Raw genomic sequence first — 18184 nt, 5'->3', positions numbered from 1 at the left:
TGTATGAAAACGTTGCTGACTGAGATTGTAGTCTAGTTCTAGTCTACTATTACTTTGATTGAATTATGTTATTTTGGTATGAGTGGTAGTTGTTATGCTTTATGGTTCAGCATCTTGTAAAGCTCCAAAAATGTTTTCATTGAATTGTTTTAATGTGCATCATGCTTGATATTTCAAAACATTTCTATCTTGTTGATGAGAATGTCATTCTTGTAAACAGATAATGGAACAATGTGTGGCGAGATTGGATGTAGCTATGTTCAACGCCATCCTTCGAGAGTCTGCTGATGAGATTCCTTCAGATCCTATATCAGACCCGATTAGTGATGCCGATGTTCTTCCAATTCCAGCTGGAAAGGCTAGCTTTGGGGCGGGGGCACAGCTGAAAAATACGGTAAGAATTACGGTTGGATATTGCCCTGTAGATGGAGTATTAGAGTTTAGACGTGACAATAGATAGCTATTTGCCTGTTGTTATGAAAAGTATTTTACATAGCAGCCTTTGATGGAAGGAGGAACTATTTATTTCATTAACCTTCTTTTCTGCTTATAAAAAATAAATCAGGCACCTCACTTTCTCCCTCTGTATCCAAGAAAAAGGGAATTTTCAAAACCAACCGTGCCTATTCAATTATAGACTTGTTTCCGAACCTACAAACCTATTATTTTTCCTAACTAATTCATTTTTCCCTATTTGTACATTCAACCCCCTTTTTTCTGCATATCCATTCTAATGACATTACGTAGATTTCATTGGCAGCTTTTGTGAAAAATTATTATTTATCCTTTGATAAGCATGCACTTTTATTTATGTGGATCACAGATTGGGAATTTGTCCAGATGGCTTACTGACCTTTTCGACATTGATGATGGAGAATCACTAGAAGATGGAAAAGAGGCAGATAATAATGAAAAGGATGGGAGTAAAGAACTTGACACCTCCGCAAAGTCTTTCTACCTTCTTAATGCATTGAGTGATCTTATGATGCTTCCCAAGGATATGCTTTTAAGCAGGACAATGAGAAAAGAGGTCAAACTGAGAGCCCTAACCATTAAGATCTGTTCTTAATTTGTTTCCTATTTTTTTTCCCCTCTTTAATATGGTGCTGCTTGTTTCTTCAGCTATGTCCGGCATTTGGTCCATCGCTAATAAGAAGGGTTCTTAATATATTTGTCCCAGATGAGTTTTGCCGTGATTCAATACCTGAAGCTGTACTAGAAGCTCTTCTCTCAGAGGTAAGCTCATCTATAACTTCTGGAAAATATTCGTTGTGTATTTGCCAAGCTAGAAGTTGAAGCTACGGTTTTGACTGGAGTATAATGTCAAGCATTTTATCACGACGAAATAAGTCTTACAAACTCAATCTGCTTCTGCATTTTTTTTTTTTTTTTTGACTAGGAACCTTCTGAGGCTGAGGAAGATTCTGTTACAAACTACCCATGCACAGCAGCTCCTGTGGTTTATATGCCACCTCCAATAGCTTCAGTAGCCGGTATGTTAGGTGATGGTTATAGCTATTCTAAGTTGACACGAAGTGGATCTTCAGTGCTCAAAAAGTCGTACACAAGTGATGAGGAGCTCGAGTTATTAGATTCACCGTTGAATCTTATCATGAGCGATGACATTAAAGCTTCACAGTCTTTAGCAAAATCTAGTTCGATGCCAAAAAGTAGTGGAAGGCAAAGGTATCAACTCCTTCGTGAGGTTTGGATTGACAGCGAGTTAACAGACTAGTTATGGCGTTAAAAGATCGTTCTTGATTTGCATCTGAAGGAAGGTATGGATCTACAGTGAGCGTATGATTTGTGGATATGATAAGCACTTGTTATGTGTCTTCATGTGTAGATATTGAAGGAGTTTGGTGTCTGTAGAAACGATTAAATAAACTTGAAAAAAAGAGAGGCCTTTTTCTTTCCATTGTTGAGTTATCGCAGTTGAATCTGTAATACATTCTTCTGTTTCTACTACAAAGTTAACAAAAAAAAAACATACTCAAAAGATGTATAGATAACAGCAGATAACAAACTCTGTTTTCTGCTAAAGATTCGTTGCTACAACATGGTTACACTCGTAAACAAGAATGAAACAAAAGCTAGCTCTACTTTCCCGGCCAAAACTGATTTTGTTACACTCATATCACTCACCTAATATACTTGCAAAAAGAATAACTCACAGGAGAATCAAATCAGCATCCTGCAGTCAACTGAGTAGAACCAGCTGCGCTCATCATGTGCTGAAGATGCAATGCAGTCAAAAGGCCTTGCCATGTTTCTGAAGGTCCTCCTGCTACTTGAAAATCGAGGAGCTTTTTCTGCTTCCTATAGTATTCCTCTAAGGGTTTGATCTTCAAATAATACACAGAAAGCATAACGAATCAAGTGAGAACCAATGGATGCTAGAGTTCGGGGGAAAAATTGACATTGTTATATAAACTCTTTAGCATGACTAGTCCAACTAAGGATCAAGAACTCACTATATTAGCTTTCTATCAAGAGTCTTTTGCTCATACATTTACAGTAGAAATTCTACTAAACAGAAGTGCTTTGAGAATGAGAATTTGAGTAGATGTTGTGCATGCAAGTTTGCCTCTGTGTAATTGAGAAGCAACAGGACAAAATCACATTAAGGCTGATGAATCTTAGCTAGGTAATCTCAAATCCTATCTCAAATTTTTGTGGCTACTGATTTTCCTAACTTCTAAAATTTACAATATCATAGAGATACCTGTTCAGCATGAACATGTTGCTTCTCTCTCCAGGCACTATCCATGACCCTTGAAGACCTTAAATTACCACCCTCTAGTTCCAAATCAGCTGAATAAATTCCGTTGCTTCTATCATTCTTTGACAGGTAACTGTCAGAACACTTGAGATTCAGAACTAAATCTATGTCCACAACTTTGTCAAGGATTTCCTGTATGCATAATAAAGCACGAGTATCTATATCAGAGAAAAGGCTATACATTTTTAAAGAGTAGATGAAAACTTAAAGATCAAAAGTAAAAGAAAAACGAGACAATAAGAGATTTACATACAGCCTGAAACTTTGAACGAGGAATCCCATCCAAGATGAACCCACTTTCACCCCTGCAGTAACCTTCTTCTAGCCTCTTCGATAACAGATCAAAAATAAGTTCTTCTGGAACAAGCTTTCCATCATTCACAGCATCCGCAATCTTCATAGAACAAATTAAAATACAAGAACAGATTAAAATACGAGAACAGTTAATTCAAGTTTTAGTTTGACCCACATGGGTGCAAAGAAAGAAGTCATGTCACGCTAGGGAATTCTTTTCCTAGAAGAAATCTTTCGGTTCCCTTTTAATGAAAGTACGCCCAATTCCCAAAATTGACTTTGTAGGTCATAGACTCATAGCTAAGAAAATGGAACTCGGGTTTAACTCAACTTAATAAAATTGAAAGATTAGACCCTACAAGGACACAAATACATTTTCTCTAGTCCCAACCAATGCGAGTATGCGACACACTTGACACCTTCGCTTGTACGCCCAAGAATATGGGGAGCATGGAGAACATAATATAGGGATCAGCGGTGGGTAAACTAAGAATAGAGATAGGACTGGCTCTAATATCATGTTAGAAGGACGACGTTAGAAGGACGACATTAGGCCTAACTCAATTCATATGACCGAGAATTGTCTATAAGCAGTTAGTTTTTTCAACCAACGTCAGACATTTAATAGTCAATAACATAAAGGCTAAAAGAGAAATACCTTGTCGTAGAGAGTAGAGCGAGGGTGGAGTTCTTGACGAACGAGAGAGCCCATGGAAATATGAGGGACATCAAGAAGTTTGGATAGCCATTGGGCGTACACATGTCTCTGGGTCATTGGGTCCCCCATGATCAGCCACTGCACTCCCCTCCTAGGAACTGATCCTGCAGATTCCTCATAGTCGTAACAATCATAATGATAATCAAGCTGAGCTGCAGCAGCTGACCCGTAGGCCCGAACCCACTTGCTTGAAGCCCGAAGAATTGGTCGGGCTGAAACTCCCAGGAAACTCAGCACTGCCATGACTTGTGGAAGAAAAAAGCAGAAGAAATTTCTCTATAACGATGTGAAGGGAGAGGCCTAAAGAAGAAGAGAGTGTGATGGTTGTTAAAAAAACTGCGCTGAAAATGTGTGGGATTTACATACGTGGATGGCATGAATGAAAGGAGTTGACCAAGAAATGGGGTGGATGTTTTTAACGAGACTGGGTCTTATTACTCCTAGTACTTTGTTTGAGGTAGTCCTTGGGCAATGGAAATAACAGAGACCTGGTGTGAGAAAAGGGCGTGGGGCATGTGCTATTGTAAATGACGTGTTGACCTGGTGGAACATTATGTGTGTTATTCCAATAAATTGATAATTTGACATGGCAATCTAAGCCTGTTAACCGATTTCAACTGGCCCGGACCAACAACCAGTTAGAAAATAGGCTGGTTTTCGGTCAAAAAATTGGAACCGGCCACCAGTTCCAAAGTTGGAAATCGAAACTGGCCGGTTTTAAACGTAAAAAAAATCTTTTATTTTTATTTTTTGTATAGTATATGTATATTATATTATTTCTTAGTATATTGTAAGTATATTTATATATGTTATATAAGTTTATAACTAAAGTTTATATATTTACTACTCCCTCCGGATCAAAAAAAGAGTCCACTTAGCAAATTAAGAAAGAATTAACCTTATTTTTCTATATTTGCCCCTATTAAGTGTTATATGATCAAATCTTAATGCTTATTTAATTAGGGGTAGTTTAGTCAAATTACCTATTTTTATCTAGGAGTTAGTATTTCCTTAATGGGTGTGCAAATGGCTAAGTGGACTCTTTTTTTATCCAGAGGGAGTAACTAACAACATATATGTATATATATTAAGTTATATGCTTAAGTTATAACTTTCTATTTAAAACTTAAGTATATTTATACTAGATATACCTAAAATATACTAAGAATATACTTATAATATAAATATACTTAAGTTATAAAATAGAAATTTATAAACTTAGAAAAAACTTAACTTAAATGGTTATATATATATATATGTATGTATGTATGTTTAAGTTATATGTATTATAACTTAAGTTATTTTCCAAGTATATAACTTTCTATTTTTTAATTTAAGTAGATATATATTATAAGTATATTCTTAGTATATTTTAGATATATTCCTAACTTAATATAAGTAAAAATATGAACAAAAGTAAATAGAAGAAAGTTCAATGAGCCATATATTTTATTCATTCATGGATAACATTTATTTGCAAGTTGTAGTTTTTTGTAACTTGCAAATAATACATGAGTTGCAAAAAAGTAGTACTAGAATAAAATCAAAAAGTGTCAATCATTTGGCTAATATCCGCAATATTATATTCGGTCGTTGAGATATCTTCAAAGTTTTTATTTGGTCTATTCCACTTGCTATCAAATCTTCAATCTCTTCCTCTTTGCCTTCCATCACTTCTAAGTTTTGGTTACGTCGCTTCGATCTAATTCAATCGCAAATGCAAACTAGTACTTGTAAGCTAAATCCGGATAATGAGTGTCTATGGTCTCCAATTTATTTTCTTCCTTGGCTAAATGCACTTTCCGAAGCCACGGTTGATATTTGAACCGTAAGGATATCTCGAGCCATTTTTGAAAGTACCTGATGACTCACCTTGTATTTCTTCCACCATGCTAAGACGTCCAAATCATCTAGTTGGTTGATATCCACATTTGGATGCATAAAATAAAGGTGATATTCATCAAAGTTTGCATTATGAGAAGGAGTTGGATGTGAATGTAAAACTTTTAAATTCGACAAACCCGATAAGCCCTTGTTGCTACTTTGAGAAGTAGTAGGGCGTGGAGCAACGGGTGTAGCACTTTCTTTCAAAGTAGAATAATGACTAAAAACTTTTCTAAACTCAGCATCAATCGCGAGCTTGGCATCATGTAAAGATGGTTCAACTCCCTCGTCAATTTCTAAATAGTTATAAATTTGACCAGCCAATGCTCTAGTATAAGACATTTAAAACAAGGATTTAAAAGAGAACCCAATATAAATAAAGTTGGGATGGAAAAAAAATACTTCTTAAATTTTGTTGTCATAGAAAAAATAGCCGCTTGATAACCGAATTTATTTTTGTACTCATATCAAACTCTAGCTATTTCCGTTAAGTAGGCTAAAATTTCAGTTACCGTGGGATAAAATTGTCTAAGAAAAAGCAAGAGTTGCATTATAAATTTTTTGTAAAAGTTCAATACATTCCTTAACATCTTCCCAATCGTTAATATTTATCAAATCATCATTATCCGTATTAAAATGGTTGTGAACTTGTTGTATGGGAATCCTATAATCATATGCTTGTGGTAACATAATGTAAATGTAGTTCTACCTAGTATCAACTTCTACATGAATTTTCCTAGGTCTAAGGCCATTTTGCACACACGAATTCTTAAAATCTCTCATTTTTTGCTTATTAGAATTACAAAAAAGAAAAGCAATTGCATTTCGAACTTTTTGAATAGAATCTTCAAAATAGTCAAGACCATCTCTAACAATCAAGTTTAAAATGTGACAACTACGTCTCACATGAAAAATATTTTTTAGCGGAGGGTTTAATTCCCTTTTTAAAAGACCAACCGCCTTTGTATTATTAGAAGCATTATCTAAGCAATACAACATGTTTTTTTATAAATGTTAAAAAATTTCATAATAGTTGACATTGAATCCGCTAAAAGTTTTCCATCATGACGACCTTTCCCTTTATCATATAAAAAAGCTATAATTATTTTTTGCATCACCCAATTATCATCAACCCAATGGCATGTAATAGCAAAAAAATCTAACTACCCAATGGCATGTAATAGCAAAAAAATCTAACTTGTTAAAACTAAGATCCAAATCGGCTGTAAGAGAAACACTATAATTTAAAGAATTAAATACATGACGTAAATAAAATCTATAATTTTTTATATAAATCTATAATATCTGTTCTACAAGTACTTCTAGGAATACCCTCAAACAACGGATTATAACAACGTTGAATATAAGTAACAAACCCCAAACCCAAAGGAAAGGAAAATGGTAGAGCATCAAAAGTAACCATTTTAGCTATTTCTATACGATCTTTTTTCTTGTCATAGCTAAAAATTTTACCGGTTCGTGGGTCTATTGTTTGTTGAATATCCCTCACATTTGAACCCGTTTTCTCTCCCCAAGCATCCCTATGTCTAGCTTTCATATGACCCGTTAGTGAACCCGTTCCACCATCCTTACTAGTTTGTTGCCTAAAAATAAATTCTTTTTTACATATAGCTACTTGTCTTTCCTTATCTTTAGTCATAAATTTCCAAATTCTAGCGGTTGGCCTATGAGTTTTTGGCGGTTTGTCTTGTGTATGTGATTGTGCAGGATATATATATCTCCTATGGGATTTTTGGAGGCTTGCGTTTCATCATCATCATCAATTTTATTAAAAGTGCCGGTATAGTGTTGCATTACCTCATGATCTAAAAGTGAATTATTTCTATCAATATCAATACCTAAATTAGGTGTTTCGTTTACAAATATTTCCTCATTAAACCCACCACTAACAATACCACTACTACCGCCACCACGTCCCACTCTCTTCAACATTATTAAATAGAATTAATTTAAATCACACGCAAATAAATCACAAGAAAATAAATTGCAACGAATTAAATTGCGTAAATTAAATAGCGGAAAATAAAGATAGAGTTGGAATGAAGGTACCAAATTCTTGGGACTAATTTCCACCAAAGTGAAGGCGGCTAGAATTGCAAATCCACCAAAGCTTTGGAGCTACTTCGGATTGTTACAAAATCACCAACTCCACCAACAATTTTTTTTTATATAATTGTGAAATTAATAATTGAAACTAGAATAAAACTTTATAATATTTAATTGAGAGAAAATTAAAGTAGCTAATTGTTGCAAAATAGCTATAATTGAGAGAAAGAGAAGAGTGAATTGGTGTGGATTAAAATTGAAAATGGAGAGGGGTTTATATAGGGGTGGGGGATGGGTTAAAGTATATAAAAAAATTGGTGGGGAGGAGGCCAAAATGGCCGTTTGGAGCCGTTGGCAATGACCATTTTTGCAAAATGGACCGTTACCCAACAGTCCAGTCCACAGGCAGCATTATTAAAAAAAAAAAAATCGGTTCCAATTAACCGGTTAATCGATCCCATATTTTGAAAACCGGCCCGATAGAGATACTCGGTAGACCGGCGGCCGGTGAACCGATCCACCGATTTGGACCGGTTAACAGGCTTATGGCAATGCAATAATCGCTTCTAAATGTAGTATAAAAAGATGGACAATTTGACATTGTCCATAGGAAGTGTAGATAGATCCATCATTATACTTCCTCTTCTCAATCTATGTGTGCTTTTGCTTTTCGAAATTTAAATCAAGTAAAGTTTTACCAGCATTATAAAATGTACATTTTCATGATATTGACGTGAAAAAAGTTGTAACTTATATCCCTTAGGTTCTAAATAACTATTTAGTTGGCCTTTAACACACCCTTTAAAAGATATTAATTTCTAGGAAAAATAAGTTATAGGATTAAACTACACTTAGTACTACCTAGTTAACATAGTTTTTTTATTACATAAAAACACACTTATATATTTAGGGGTAAATTTGGAAGAAATTAATTAATTCCTTAAATATTAAGTTGATCTAATCTAATTTAACTTAAAAATTTAGTCTATACTTGCCTAAAAGTTAAAAAAAAAAAAACTGAAAAATTAAAACGCCCACCGTGGGGCTCGAACCCACGACCACAAGGTTAAGAGCCTTGCGCTCTACCAACTGAGCTAGACGGGCTTGTTGGTACAGCATTAAAGATTTATAAATAAAAATATAATGTTTTCGCAACTATTCAGTATTTTGGGCTTCCAGGACCCCACCCTACTCCAAAATATTACTCCCTGAAAGGGAGATTCGAGAAGAGAAATATAAACTCAATAAATAGCTTAGACTTTGAAATATTATTCCGCCTTTTGGCTTTCCTAGTCTCCTTCCCCATGACTTGGTACATTAGAAGCACCTTCTTCTTGGTTTCTTCCTCTATATCTCGAAGCCCAATTCTTCTATGAAACCTAATCAACGCTACACACCTGAAAGTCCAGCGGTTGCCTTACGCACGCCACACGCATTCTGCCGCGCTCAATATATATATATATATATATATATATATATAAGGTGTCAGGAATTTGGTTCCTCAGCAATTCTACTCTTTCCTCTTAGTTTATTTTTGTGTTTGCCTTATAGAACAATTCCATAACACAGCAAGACAATATACATATATTTCTTTTTCTCTTTATTGATCATAAAGGATGGCAGAATACAAGCAGCACCAACGCCTATTTGACCGTTTTGATGAGAACAAAGACGGAAAAATATCAGCAGAGGAACTACAACAATGTGTCCACTTGATTGGCAAAGACATGTCGTATGAGGAAGCAAAGGCTGCGGTTGAGCTTAATGATTCGGACAACGATGGCTTGTTGGATTTCGAAGATTTTGTGAGATTAATCGAAGATGGAAGCGAAGAAGAGAAGGCGCATGAGCTGAAGGAGGCATTCAGGATGTATGAGATGGAAGGATGTGGATGCATAACGCCTGAGAGTTTGAATAGAATGCTTGCTAGATTGGGAGAATCAAGAACTATTGATGAATGCAGGGGAATGATTTGTCACTATGATATTGATGGTGATGGTCTCCTCAATTTTCATGAGTTTGAGATTATGATGCGTTGTTAGTAATAGTGAGTTAGAGACATACCTAGTTGTTTGTCCTTGTTTCTCTTCACCTTTTTTTTTTTCCCCGATTTCCTTGAATCGTTTATTCTTTCAGTCTTGGGTTGATTTGTGGATGGCTCATTCTTTCTGTATATTACCGGATTGTACCTTAATCTAGTCTAAAGGTTCTAATTTTAGTGAAGAGTTGATATATCTCTGCTTCCAAAGTTCTTTTGTTGGTATTTGAATCTTGCAAAGCATTTTGTCCTGTACTTTAGTAATCTACATCAGTTTAGATACTCTTGAAATGTCTTGTTTCATCATTTGGCCGTAAAAAACTGTTTTTTTTTTCAGTCTGACATGTTGGGCGCTTCGCCTGGCTCAGCGGGCACTTCAATGTCGTGATCAAGGTTATAAGGCATACCTTCCTTGCCAATAAACCGAAGAGGTGGCACTAAACAACTGATATTTCACTTAATTGTAATTTGTTTTAAATTTTTTTGCCCATATATTTGTTATTTGCTTATAATTAGTCTTTGGACCACACATACATATCTGTAATTTTTTTCTCTATTTGAGCCTTTTTAAATTAAAGCCTATGTTTTATTTGCGCTTAAAGCACCTACTATGCTGACACTGAATCTACTATGATCTGTAATATCTCTTTCGTTTTACCTTTTCGGGTGTCCTTTGAATCAAGGAAACGAACTTAATCTCAGGCAACAAAAACTTTTTAATAAAAAGTCAGAACATGTTTGGGAGATAGAACTGAAAATTGATTGACAACGGTAGCTAAATAAGAAAATCACCATTGATTAAAAAGTAGCTATATAGTTACTCAGTACGTACATATTTACAAGTTACAGTAAAATAATAAGCAGAATAAACTCTCTTATAGTATTTTTGCCTTAAGTACAGAGGAAATCCAGAATTTATGACTCATAAAAACCATACAACAAGTTAAACACCTGATAAACTAGTCACTTTACAATTCACAAAAGCTGGTGACTTCAACAAATCACAGGGTAGTACTTGTGCTTGCAGCCTTGAACAAAGGTTTGCAAGAGCTTTCGGAGATTAAGAGTTGCTCCTCCCCTTCCAGTAATTCTTCAACCAATCTTGATAACTTCTCCACGATTTCCCCAGCATTTGGTCTTAATGACGGCTCTTCCTCCACACATGCTCTAGCCAAATTTGCCAATGTCACTGCTGCATCAAATGAAAAATTCTCTCCCAATGCACTGTCTATCCATTCCCTTAGCTCATCTGCATTCTCTGACTCTAAAATAGCCTTTATTTTCTGAGAGAGGGCTACTTCATCTTTTATAGGTGTTTGGCCTGATAACACCTCAAGCAAAATTACTCCAAAAGCAAAAATATCAATGCTCGGGGCAATGATTTCTCGTTCAAGATACTCTGGCGCCAGGTAACCTTTTGCAACATCATCTTCAACGCATCGAGCCATGCCAAAATTACCAACTTTAGCCTTGAATTCTTCATCAAGAAAAATGTTCCGGCTCTTCATGTTTCGGTGAACATAAGCAGGATCCATGATATGGTGCATAAATTGCAAGGCAGTGGCTACATCCAAACAGATCCGTAGCCTCTGATTCCATGTCAAAAAAATATCACAGGAAGAAATGAATTGGTTTTTCATTGCTAGGCCACCATGAAGCCAGTCCTTTAATGAACCATTTTTAGCATATTCAAACACCAAGAATGAATCAGGACCTTCTGTAATGCACATTCCTAAGAGCCTGATAATGTTCGGGTGATGATGAATTGCATCGTTGAATAGCCCGAAATCTATTTTTGAGATACTGCAAGTCTCTATCTGTTTGATTGCCAAATTTTTACCACTAATCCGGCCATGAAATACAGAATCCTCGATAAGATAGGAGGAATCAAATTCCTCTGTTGCCTTCTCTATCTCTTCAATAGTGTAAGTCTCGACTAACAGTTTATGTGGGGTGGCATCAATAATCTGACCATCAAGATCATTTTGAGACTCCTCGAATGAAACTTTCTTTTCGATGGTAGTTCTCACGCTTAAGCTTAACTTTTGTAGTTCCATATCTCCTTCCTTACTCGAATTATCCCTTTTCCTCTTGAGAAAAATAAACAAGAAAACTGCTGCAAGTGCTACAATTGCCACAAAGGCAACCACAGCGACAGCAATATAAACTCTCATCATCCGCATTTTGATCTTCTTTTTATGTATTTTGGTTGATGCGATGCTTGCTGCCGGATAACCCAAATCCGGCTGCTGAGGTTTTGGAAATGAGCTAAGTTTGGGTTTACCTGTTGGGACACAATATAATTAAAAATTAAATATATGCTCTCTTATGGCTTAAAACTTTTAGATGAGATGGTTTCACAATTCAAACATGTTAATACAGCAGGCAAGAGGTTTTAGGTTCAAATCACACTGCCACTATGACTCATGAAAAAGGGTTAGGCCTACACGTGAGGCGGCATGTCAAGACACAATATAACTAATTAACTAAATGTGTGCTCTCTAGCAGCTTATACTTTTAGATGAGATGGTTACACAATTCAACATGTTATTAGAGAAGACAAGAGGTTTTAGGTTCAAATCGAACTGCCACCCTAACATGTGAAAAAGCTTAGGCCGACATGTGAAGGAGCATGTCGAGACATAATATAGTTAAGTATTTAAAAGTATGCTCGCTCTAAACATTACCTTCGAGTGGAATCAAAAGAGTTGAACCTGGTGAAAGTCCTTCAGGTCTAAAACTACCTCCTTCTGATCTTCGATTGACATCTATTATTCTTTCAGCAGTCGTATTGAAGCTGATTGCTAAGGCTGCAATTGTATCGCCTTGCTTCACAGGGTATGATAGCAAAAGTTTTGTTTGCGGACTAATTTCTTCCGTAGAAGGACAAGCACATCTCAATGGAATGGACAGCAAAATTTTCTCAGAAAGACCAAAAGGAGTAACATTTTGATTTTTCTCCTGAATTGCTTTGCAAGTTGTTAAGCCTTCCAAAGATTGAGCAATGCTATAAAAGCTCTCACCTTTGATTGTTGTCTTTGTTAATTCTGCTTCAAAGAAACCACCAACGCATTTACAATCTAATGGAATTATTAAAGGCTGGTCAATTGGAAGAAACTCTGTATCAGCAGAAAATCCATTTGCTTCTCCTAGAACGTATCGATTGATACCCAAATAAGAGCTCAGATTGAAAAAAGAAGAGTAAAATGAATTAGTCCGAAAAAGTGCAAATGTCCCACATTGTAACGGTTGCACATTTCGGTCACATCGATAGCCAGAAGCAGCTGGAGATTTCGATTCACAGCTTAATAAGTCCTCTCCAAGAGCAGAACCAGTTAGGAAAAAGAAGAAAAACAAAGAACAGAATTGAAGATCGACTATCATAGTAACACTATCTAAGTGAAGGACCACTCAGCACTACGTGGTTAGCTGAGTAGCATAAATAGGTTGGTCTATGGCAGCGCAAAGGAGATGAATGTTTTGGATCTGTACAAATCAGTGTATGAAAAGGTAGAATTGCTTGGACAAGAGTCTTGGATGACGCAATTCTTGTATATATGTCGAGGATAATTGTTGACTGTAGTGTTCTTGGAGTGAGTATATATCTGGCAGAATGGCTGGCTATCTATCCCAAGATTTGAAATGGCTAGCCGTCATGATTATACCCTCAACGAATTCCTTTTTATTTATGCTCATACATGCACTTGAAAAAGGTCATCTTGATTCTTGCTTAGGAAGAATAAGCAACAAATGAATATACGTGCCTTGGGGTAACAACATATATTATAATAAGTTGAACTTGGTATAGCGTGTCTTGATACGAGGATGAGAAATGGACTGTAACCAATGAAAATCTGAGAGGAATAACTATAAACACAAGTAACGAGGTGAAAAATTGACTAATGGGGTGGTCGCAGAGACCCCTCGTACGGCTAAACTTGTTTGTTGTAATCGTTACTTTACAGTATAACTTGATAGAGAGAGGGGATAACTGACCAAGTAAGGATGGAAGATGGAATTTCTATATTGAACTTAGCTATGTGCTCACTTGGGAAAATTTATAATGAGGAAATAGGAAGAGTTAACCACACTAGACAACGACAAATAGTCCCAACCAAGTTTAGAGGCGAATTCATAATTTAAAGTTGACTGTTTCGACCTTTATGTCTTACTATTGAATCTAGTATATTTCTATAATTACGGATTCAAAATTTGATATTTATTGAGATTTTAATTTCTTTTTTTCTCACATATATTTTTGTGCTCGGTTTAAGAAATTTATATGTTCAAATGAACTCGTTTATTATACTCCCTCTGTTTCAATTTATGTGAACCTATTTCCTTATTAGTCCGTGCCAAAAAGAATGACTTCTTTCTATAATTGAAAATAATTTGCCTTTATGAAATGACTTATAGCCACACAAACCATATGTGACTCATTTAACACCACAAGTTTAAAAGTCTTTTCCTATTTCTTAAACTCAGCGTCCAGTCAAATGGGTTCACATAAATTGAAACGGAAGGAGTATATTTCATCCGCCTCCGGACAAACTCGAGGGCCATCAAAGTAAGGACTAGTGGGCTTGTCCCACATTTTGCCTACTGAATGGATGTGAGTCGAAATGTTATTCCCTTTTGATGATGTAAATGACTGTTGAGAATTTAGTTCCTTAATTCAACTCAATAACATATATATTTAGCAAGACAAATGACAAAATTTCATCAGGCAAACCACAGTATTAACGCTTAATTTCACTGTTAAATGAGCAATACATGGAGTATATCCTAATCATATATCCGACTACTAAATGCAAAAGCACACATTATATTTCTCAAGCACACCAAGTGTTCGACATGTCTCCGTGCGCAAATTAAATCGAAAAGATGTTTAAAAAGATTGATGTTAGGAATTTTCTTTTTTGTTTCTCATTCTGGTATTCGCATTAGGGTTTGAACTAATTCTAACTAATCAAATTTAATCCGCGTAAGACCCATTTGAAGGAGCAGACTCCCTAATAGATTTTTTTTTTTTTCTTTTCATACTTAGGGCTCGAACCCGAAAACTCTGATTAAAGACAAACAAAATTTATCCATCCCACCACAATTCTTGTTGGTTGATGTTTCAGAGAATTAATTCAGTGTGATGCTCTCTTGTCTTGGTTCATGACTTAAGAGGAGGATAAGAGAGGCGTCCAATGGACAAGCATTACATGCCAATAGAGACCTCCTTTGCATGCTAAAGTTGAGGCATTTAAAGGACGTTTCAATATACATGATGGATGACTCAAAATTCCATCAGCACCTAGCTATAGCCTACATTTTATATGGACCATCTGTAAGATCTTAAAAAAATATAATGTATCTAAAGGCGGATTCAAACTTTTAATTTTATGGGTTCTGAATTCTAAAAAAGTTGGCTTATTAGGTTTTTAACAAATTATTTATACATATTAAGTGGATTTCTTAACACAGATATTAAGTTTTAACAAAAAATAATTGAATTCTACCTAATTCCTAACTAAAAATTCTAGCTTCATCTCTCAAGTACCATGTTGCTTAAACTGTTTTTCAATTACAGAATCAATTTTTCTCGAGGATATGTTCTCATTTTTCGTTTTTCATTTTTCATTTTGTGGAGAAAGGTGGAAGAAGAAAGAATGGCGCACGTGAGATCACGTGCACAGCACCATTGAGCAAGCTCCAGATGAATAAAGAAATGAAAAAAGGCCCATACATACAGATACAGAGGTGAGAGTTACGAGAGCTGTCCGATTTCTGAGGCCAACAAAGAAAAGGTTTCTTTTGTCGAGAAACCCACATGAGCTAGTAATATAAACTTGAAATTAGGGAAATTCTACTGATTCACCGTTCACAAAGAGCATCCCCCTTGCAAATTCATGCATTCAAAGCCAATAAGCCACCACTTAAATTTGTGAAGGATATTCTGGTGGAATAGTTAGCTTCCCGATGATCGAATGCCAAGTGTTACACATAAGAGGAATCAAGTTATTATACTAGTAGCTTATTTGATCAAGTTTCTACGAAGCCTAAAGTGTTTTGTAAAAGAAAAAGATATACTTATTTTAGAGAGTTGAGATATTTGACCAAACTTTTATAAAAATAAAAAAAATAAACGCAATTCACCTGCAAGATAAAACTTATGCTATGGCTATGTAGAATGCCACAAATTAAAGGCTAGGGATATTAATGAAATCCTAGGCAATTGTTTGCGCGGATTGTCCTTCATATGGAATGGTCTTTAGTTTTTATCCCTCAAATTGTTGGTCTTTAATTTTTTTTCTTTGGTTCTCATTTAATGAAAATTTATGGGCCAGAGTACCCTTATTCGTTGGTCTCAGAGATTCTGGATTCAATCCCCAGCCGAACAAGCGATAGTTTCTATGTAACTTTGCCCGAATAAGCATAGTTTCTATGAAACCTTGTCTTGCGAAATTAGGTCATAGATCAGAATTTCCTTTTTTATTTTTTCGATATCAGGGATATTTTCGATCACTTTTTTATTTAAAATGTCAAAGGACAAAAATTAAAGACCTTGCGATTTGAGGGACAAAAATTAAAAACCACCCCAAGATATGGGTATTCGTGAGAATTGACCAATGTACAGTTCTCTGATCTTTACAGGATCAATAACATTTTTTTGCGCAGAATATCCTTCAAAGGCACTGGTCTTTAATTTTTACCCCTCAAATTGTTGATTTTTAATTTTTGCCCTTCGCTTAAGAACTCATGACTTCCGGGTTCGAACTCCCGCTCAGTCAAAATTTTTTTAAAAAAATCGCAAGACAGAATTTTGGATCCAAACTTTTGAACCTTATAAGGCAGGGTTTGGCCAACAATTTGTCTTAAGGCCTAACTTTGCTACAAACCTCTGTCTCGCTATTTTTTTTATTTTTTTTTTACAGATTTGGAATTCGAACCCAAAACTTTGAGATATTAGGCAAAGGGCGAATATTAAAGACCAACAATTTGAGGGGAAAAAATTAAGGGAAAATTTCATAAATGACTAACATTTGGGGTTTAAAGATTCACTGTAGCAACACTTTCATTATTTACGTGATGTAGCAAATCCGTAAAACCATTTATCGGGCCGTGTATCCAACATTGGTTGCACGCTGTATTCCGGATACAGTAAGTTAAAAGTTGCTGAAATCTTGGAACCAAATCTTTTTAAACATGGCAAACAAAAATAAAATCTTCCTAAAATCATGCTTAACAGATTCCGCACAAAAATTAACACGGCTCTTTATTCCTTCATACATTCGAATTTGAATTCAAATTTGCATCAATTAGCTAAAAAAAAGCAGCAATTTGAGTCAAAATTTACAATTCAATTATACCGATTCCATGCATAAAACTATCTCGAATTTAATTGCGAATCTCTTGTATCCGTGTATGTCAAATTCGGTGTTGTATGTATCGCTTTTCTACGTAAATCCTTTTTGTTGACCTATACGGACATTGTTGGATTCATCTCGTCGGCATTATATACAAAGAAAAGGTAATTAATAGTTCAATTTATGTTTATGACCAATTTATACAGATATAGATGATACAACATTCTTACATATGATTTTGTTGCTAATTTGTTGCGATCTCAATTTTTCGTTCTAAATTCAAGTAATGTCTAATATAACGGCGAATTCGAGTCTGTTTTGGAACGATGACAATTGTTTCGTTAATTACTCTATAGATGCGTAGTTTTCAAAGAGTATGCCTCATATGATGAGTTAGTTGATGCAATAGCGAATCAAAGCGAATAGATACAAGTATCAAAAAAATCACTATCAAATATTTGATCGACGGTAATTCCATGCCTATGGAAATACACAACGACATGAGTGTCCGGGTGTATGTTGAACTGAAGAAAGAGACAAGGCAGTTCGGGATGTATCCGTTGTGTATCACAAATTGATAGGACGAGCGCATACAATCTATCGGGGCGAAATTGTTATTCAAGGTAGCCTAGCATTAGCGGATACAAATGGTATACACGAAATGGATGCTAACGATTCGATAAGACTGGCGGCGCCTTTCTAGTAAGGAAATAGTTATATTAGGAGGAGAGAACGATTTCATAATTTCAAACCGTAATCAAAAAGAAGTCATGGTAAATCGGTATACAATGATAAGGAAACTTTGAAAGTCATGATGACGAAGTATGCTATTGACAATAGATTTCAATTCAACGAGAGGTCAAATTCTCGTAAGGTTAGTTAGTTACTGATTTTTTTGATGTATTTGTATACATCTATGTATGTCTACTAAATTTGAACTGCTTACATGTATGTCTACTAAATTTGAATACATGATTATATGTGTGTTTTGATTATTTATATATTTTCTAAATATCACTGTTTTGAAATAATCAGATGATGTGTAT

At 35.3% G+C, this 18184-nt stretch overlaps 4 protein-coding genes and 1 non-coding gene across 5 annotated transcripts; 2 read left to right on the top strand and 3 right to left on the bottom strand.

Moving 5' to 3' along the window:
- Nucleotides 1–101: 101 nt before the first annotated feature.
- On the top strand, nucleotides 102–1943 carry LOC132045966 (uncharacterized). Its single transcript, XM_059436532.1, has 4 exons — nucleotides 102–394; nucleotides 824–1030; nucleotides 1123–1236; nucleotides 1400–1943. The coding sequence occupies exons 1-4, from the start codon at nucleotides 224–226 to the stop codon at nucleotides 1733–1735; spliced, it is 828 nt and encodes a 275-aa protein (XP_059292515.1). The 5' UTR covers nucleotides 102–223; the 3' UTR covers nucleotides 1736–1943.
- Nucleotides 1896–4252, bottom strand: LOC132045973 (probable adenylate kinase 7, mitochondrial). Its single transcript, XM_059436538.1, has 4 exons — nucleotides 3735–4252; nucleotides 3036–3176; nucleotides 2726–2914; nucleotides 1896–2345 (listed from the first exon to the last, which is right to left on the bottom strand). Exons 1-4 carry the CDS (start codon nucleotides 4035–4037, stop codon nucleotides 2187–2189), a joined length of 792 nt encoding a protein of 263 aa, XP_059292521.1. The 5' UTR covers nucleotides 4038–4252; the 3' UTR covers nucleotides 1896–2186.
- Nucleotides 4253–8776: 4524 nt separating this feature from the next.
- TRNAK-CUU (transfer RNA lysine (anticodon CUU)) lies at nucleotides 8777–8849 on the bottom strand. Its single transcript has one exon. It is a non-coding gene; the product is annotated as a tRNA-Lys (tRNA).
- Nucleotides 8850–9249: 400 nt separating this feature from the next.
- Nucleotides 9250–9993, top strand: LOC132045957 (putative calcium-binding protein CML19). The gene has a single exon (XM_059436522.1). The coding sequence runs from the start codon at nucleotides 9362–9364 to the stop codon at nucleotides 9785–9787; it is 426 nt and encodes a 141-aa protein (XP_059292505.1). The 5' UTR covers nucleotides 9250–9361; the 3' UTR covers nucleotides 9788–9993.
- A 566-nt stretch (nucleotides 9994–10559) lies between these two features.
- Nucleotides 10560–14141, bottom strand: LOC132045949 (protein LYK2). Its single transcript, XM_059436516.1, has 2 exons — nucleotides 12471–14141; nucleotides 10560–12067 (listed from the first exon to the last, which is right to left on the bottom strand). Exons 1-2 carry the CDS (start codon nucleotides 13165–13167, stop codon nucleotides 10785–10787), a joined length of 1980 nt encoding a protein of 659 aa, XP_059292499.1. The 5' UTR covers nucleotides 13168–14141; the 3' UTR covers nucleotides 10560–10784.
- Between the last annotated feature and the right edge of the window lie 4043 nt (nucleotides 14142–18184).

The sequence above is a fragment of the Lycium ferocissimum genome, chromosome 2, assembly GCF_029784015.1.
Source record: "Lycium ferocissimum isolate CSIRO_LF1 chromosome 2, AGI_CSIRO_Lferr_CH_V1, whole genome shotgun sequence".
Taxonomy (NCBI): Eukaryota; Viridiplantae; Streptophyta; class Magnoliopsida; order Solanales; family Solanaceae; genus Lycium; species Lycium ferocissimum.
This window is presented reverse-complemented; position numbering and strand designations above follow the sequence as displayed.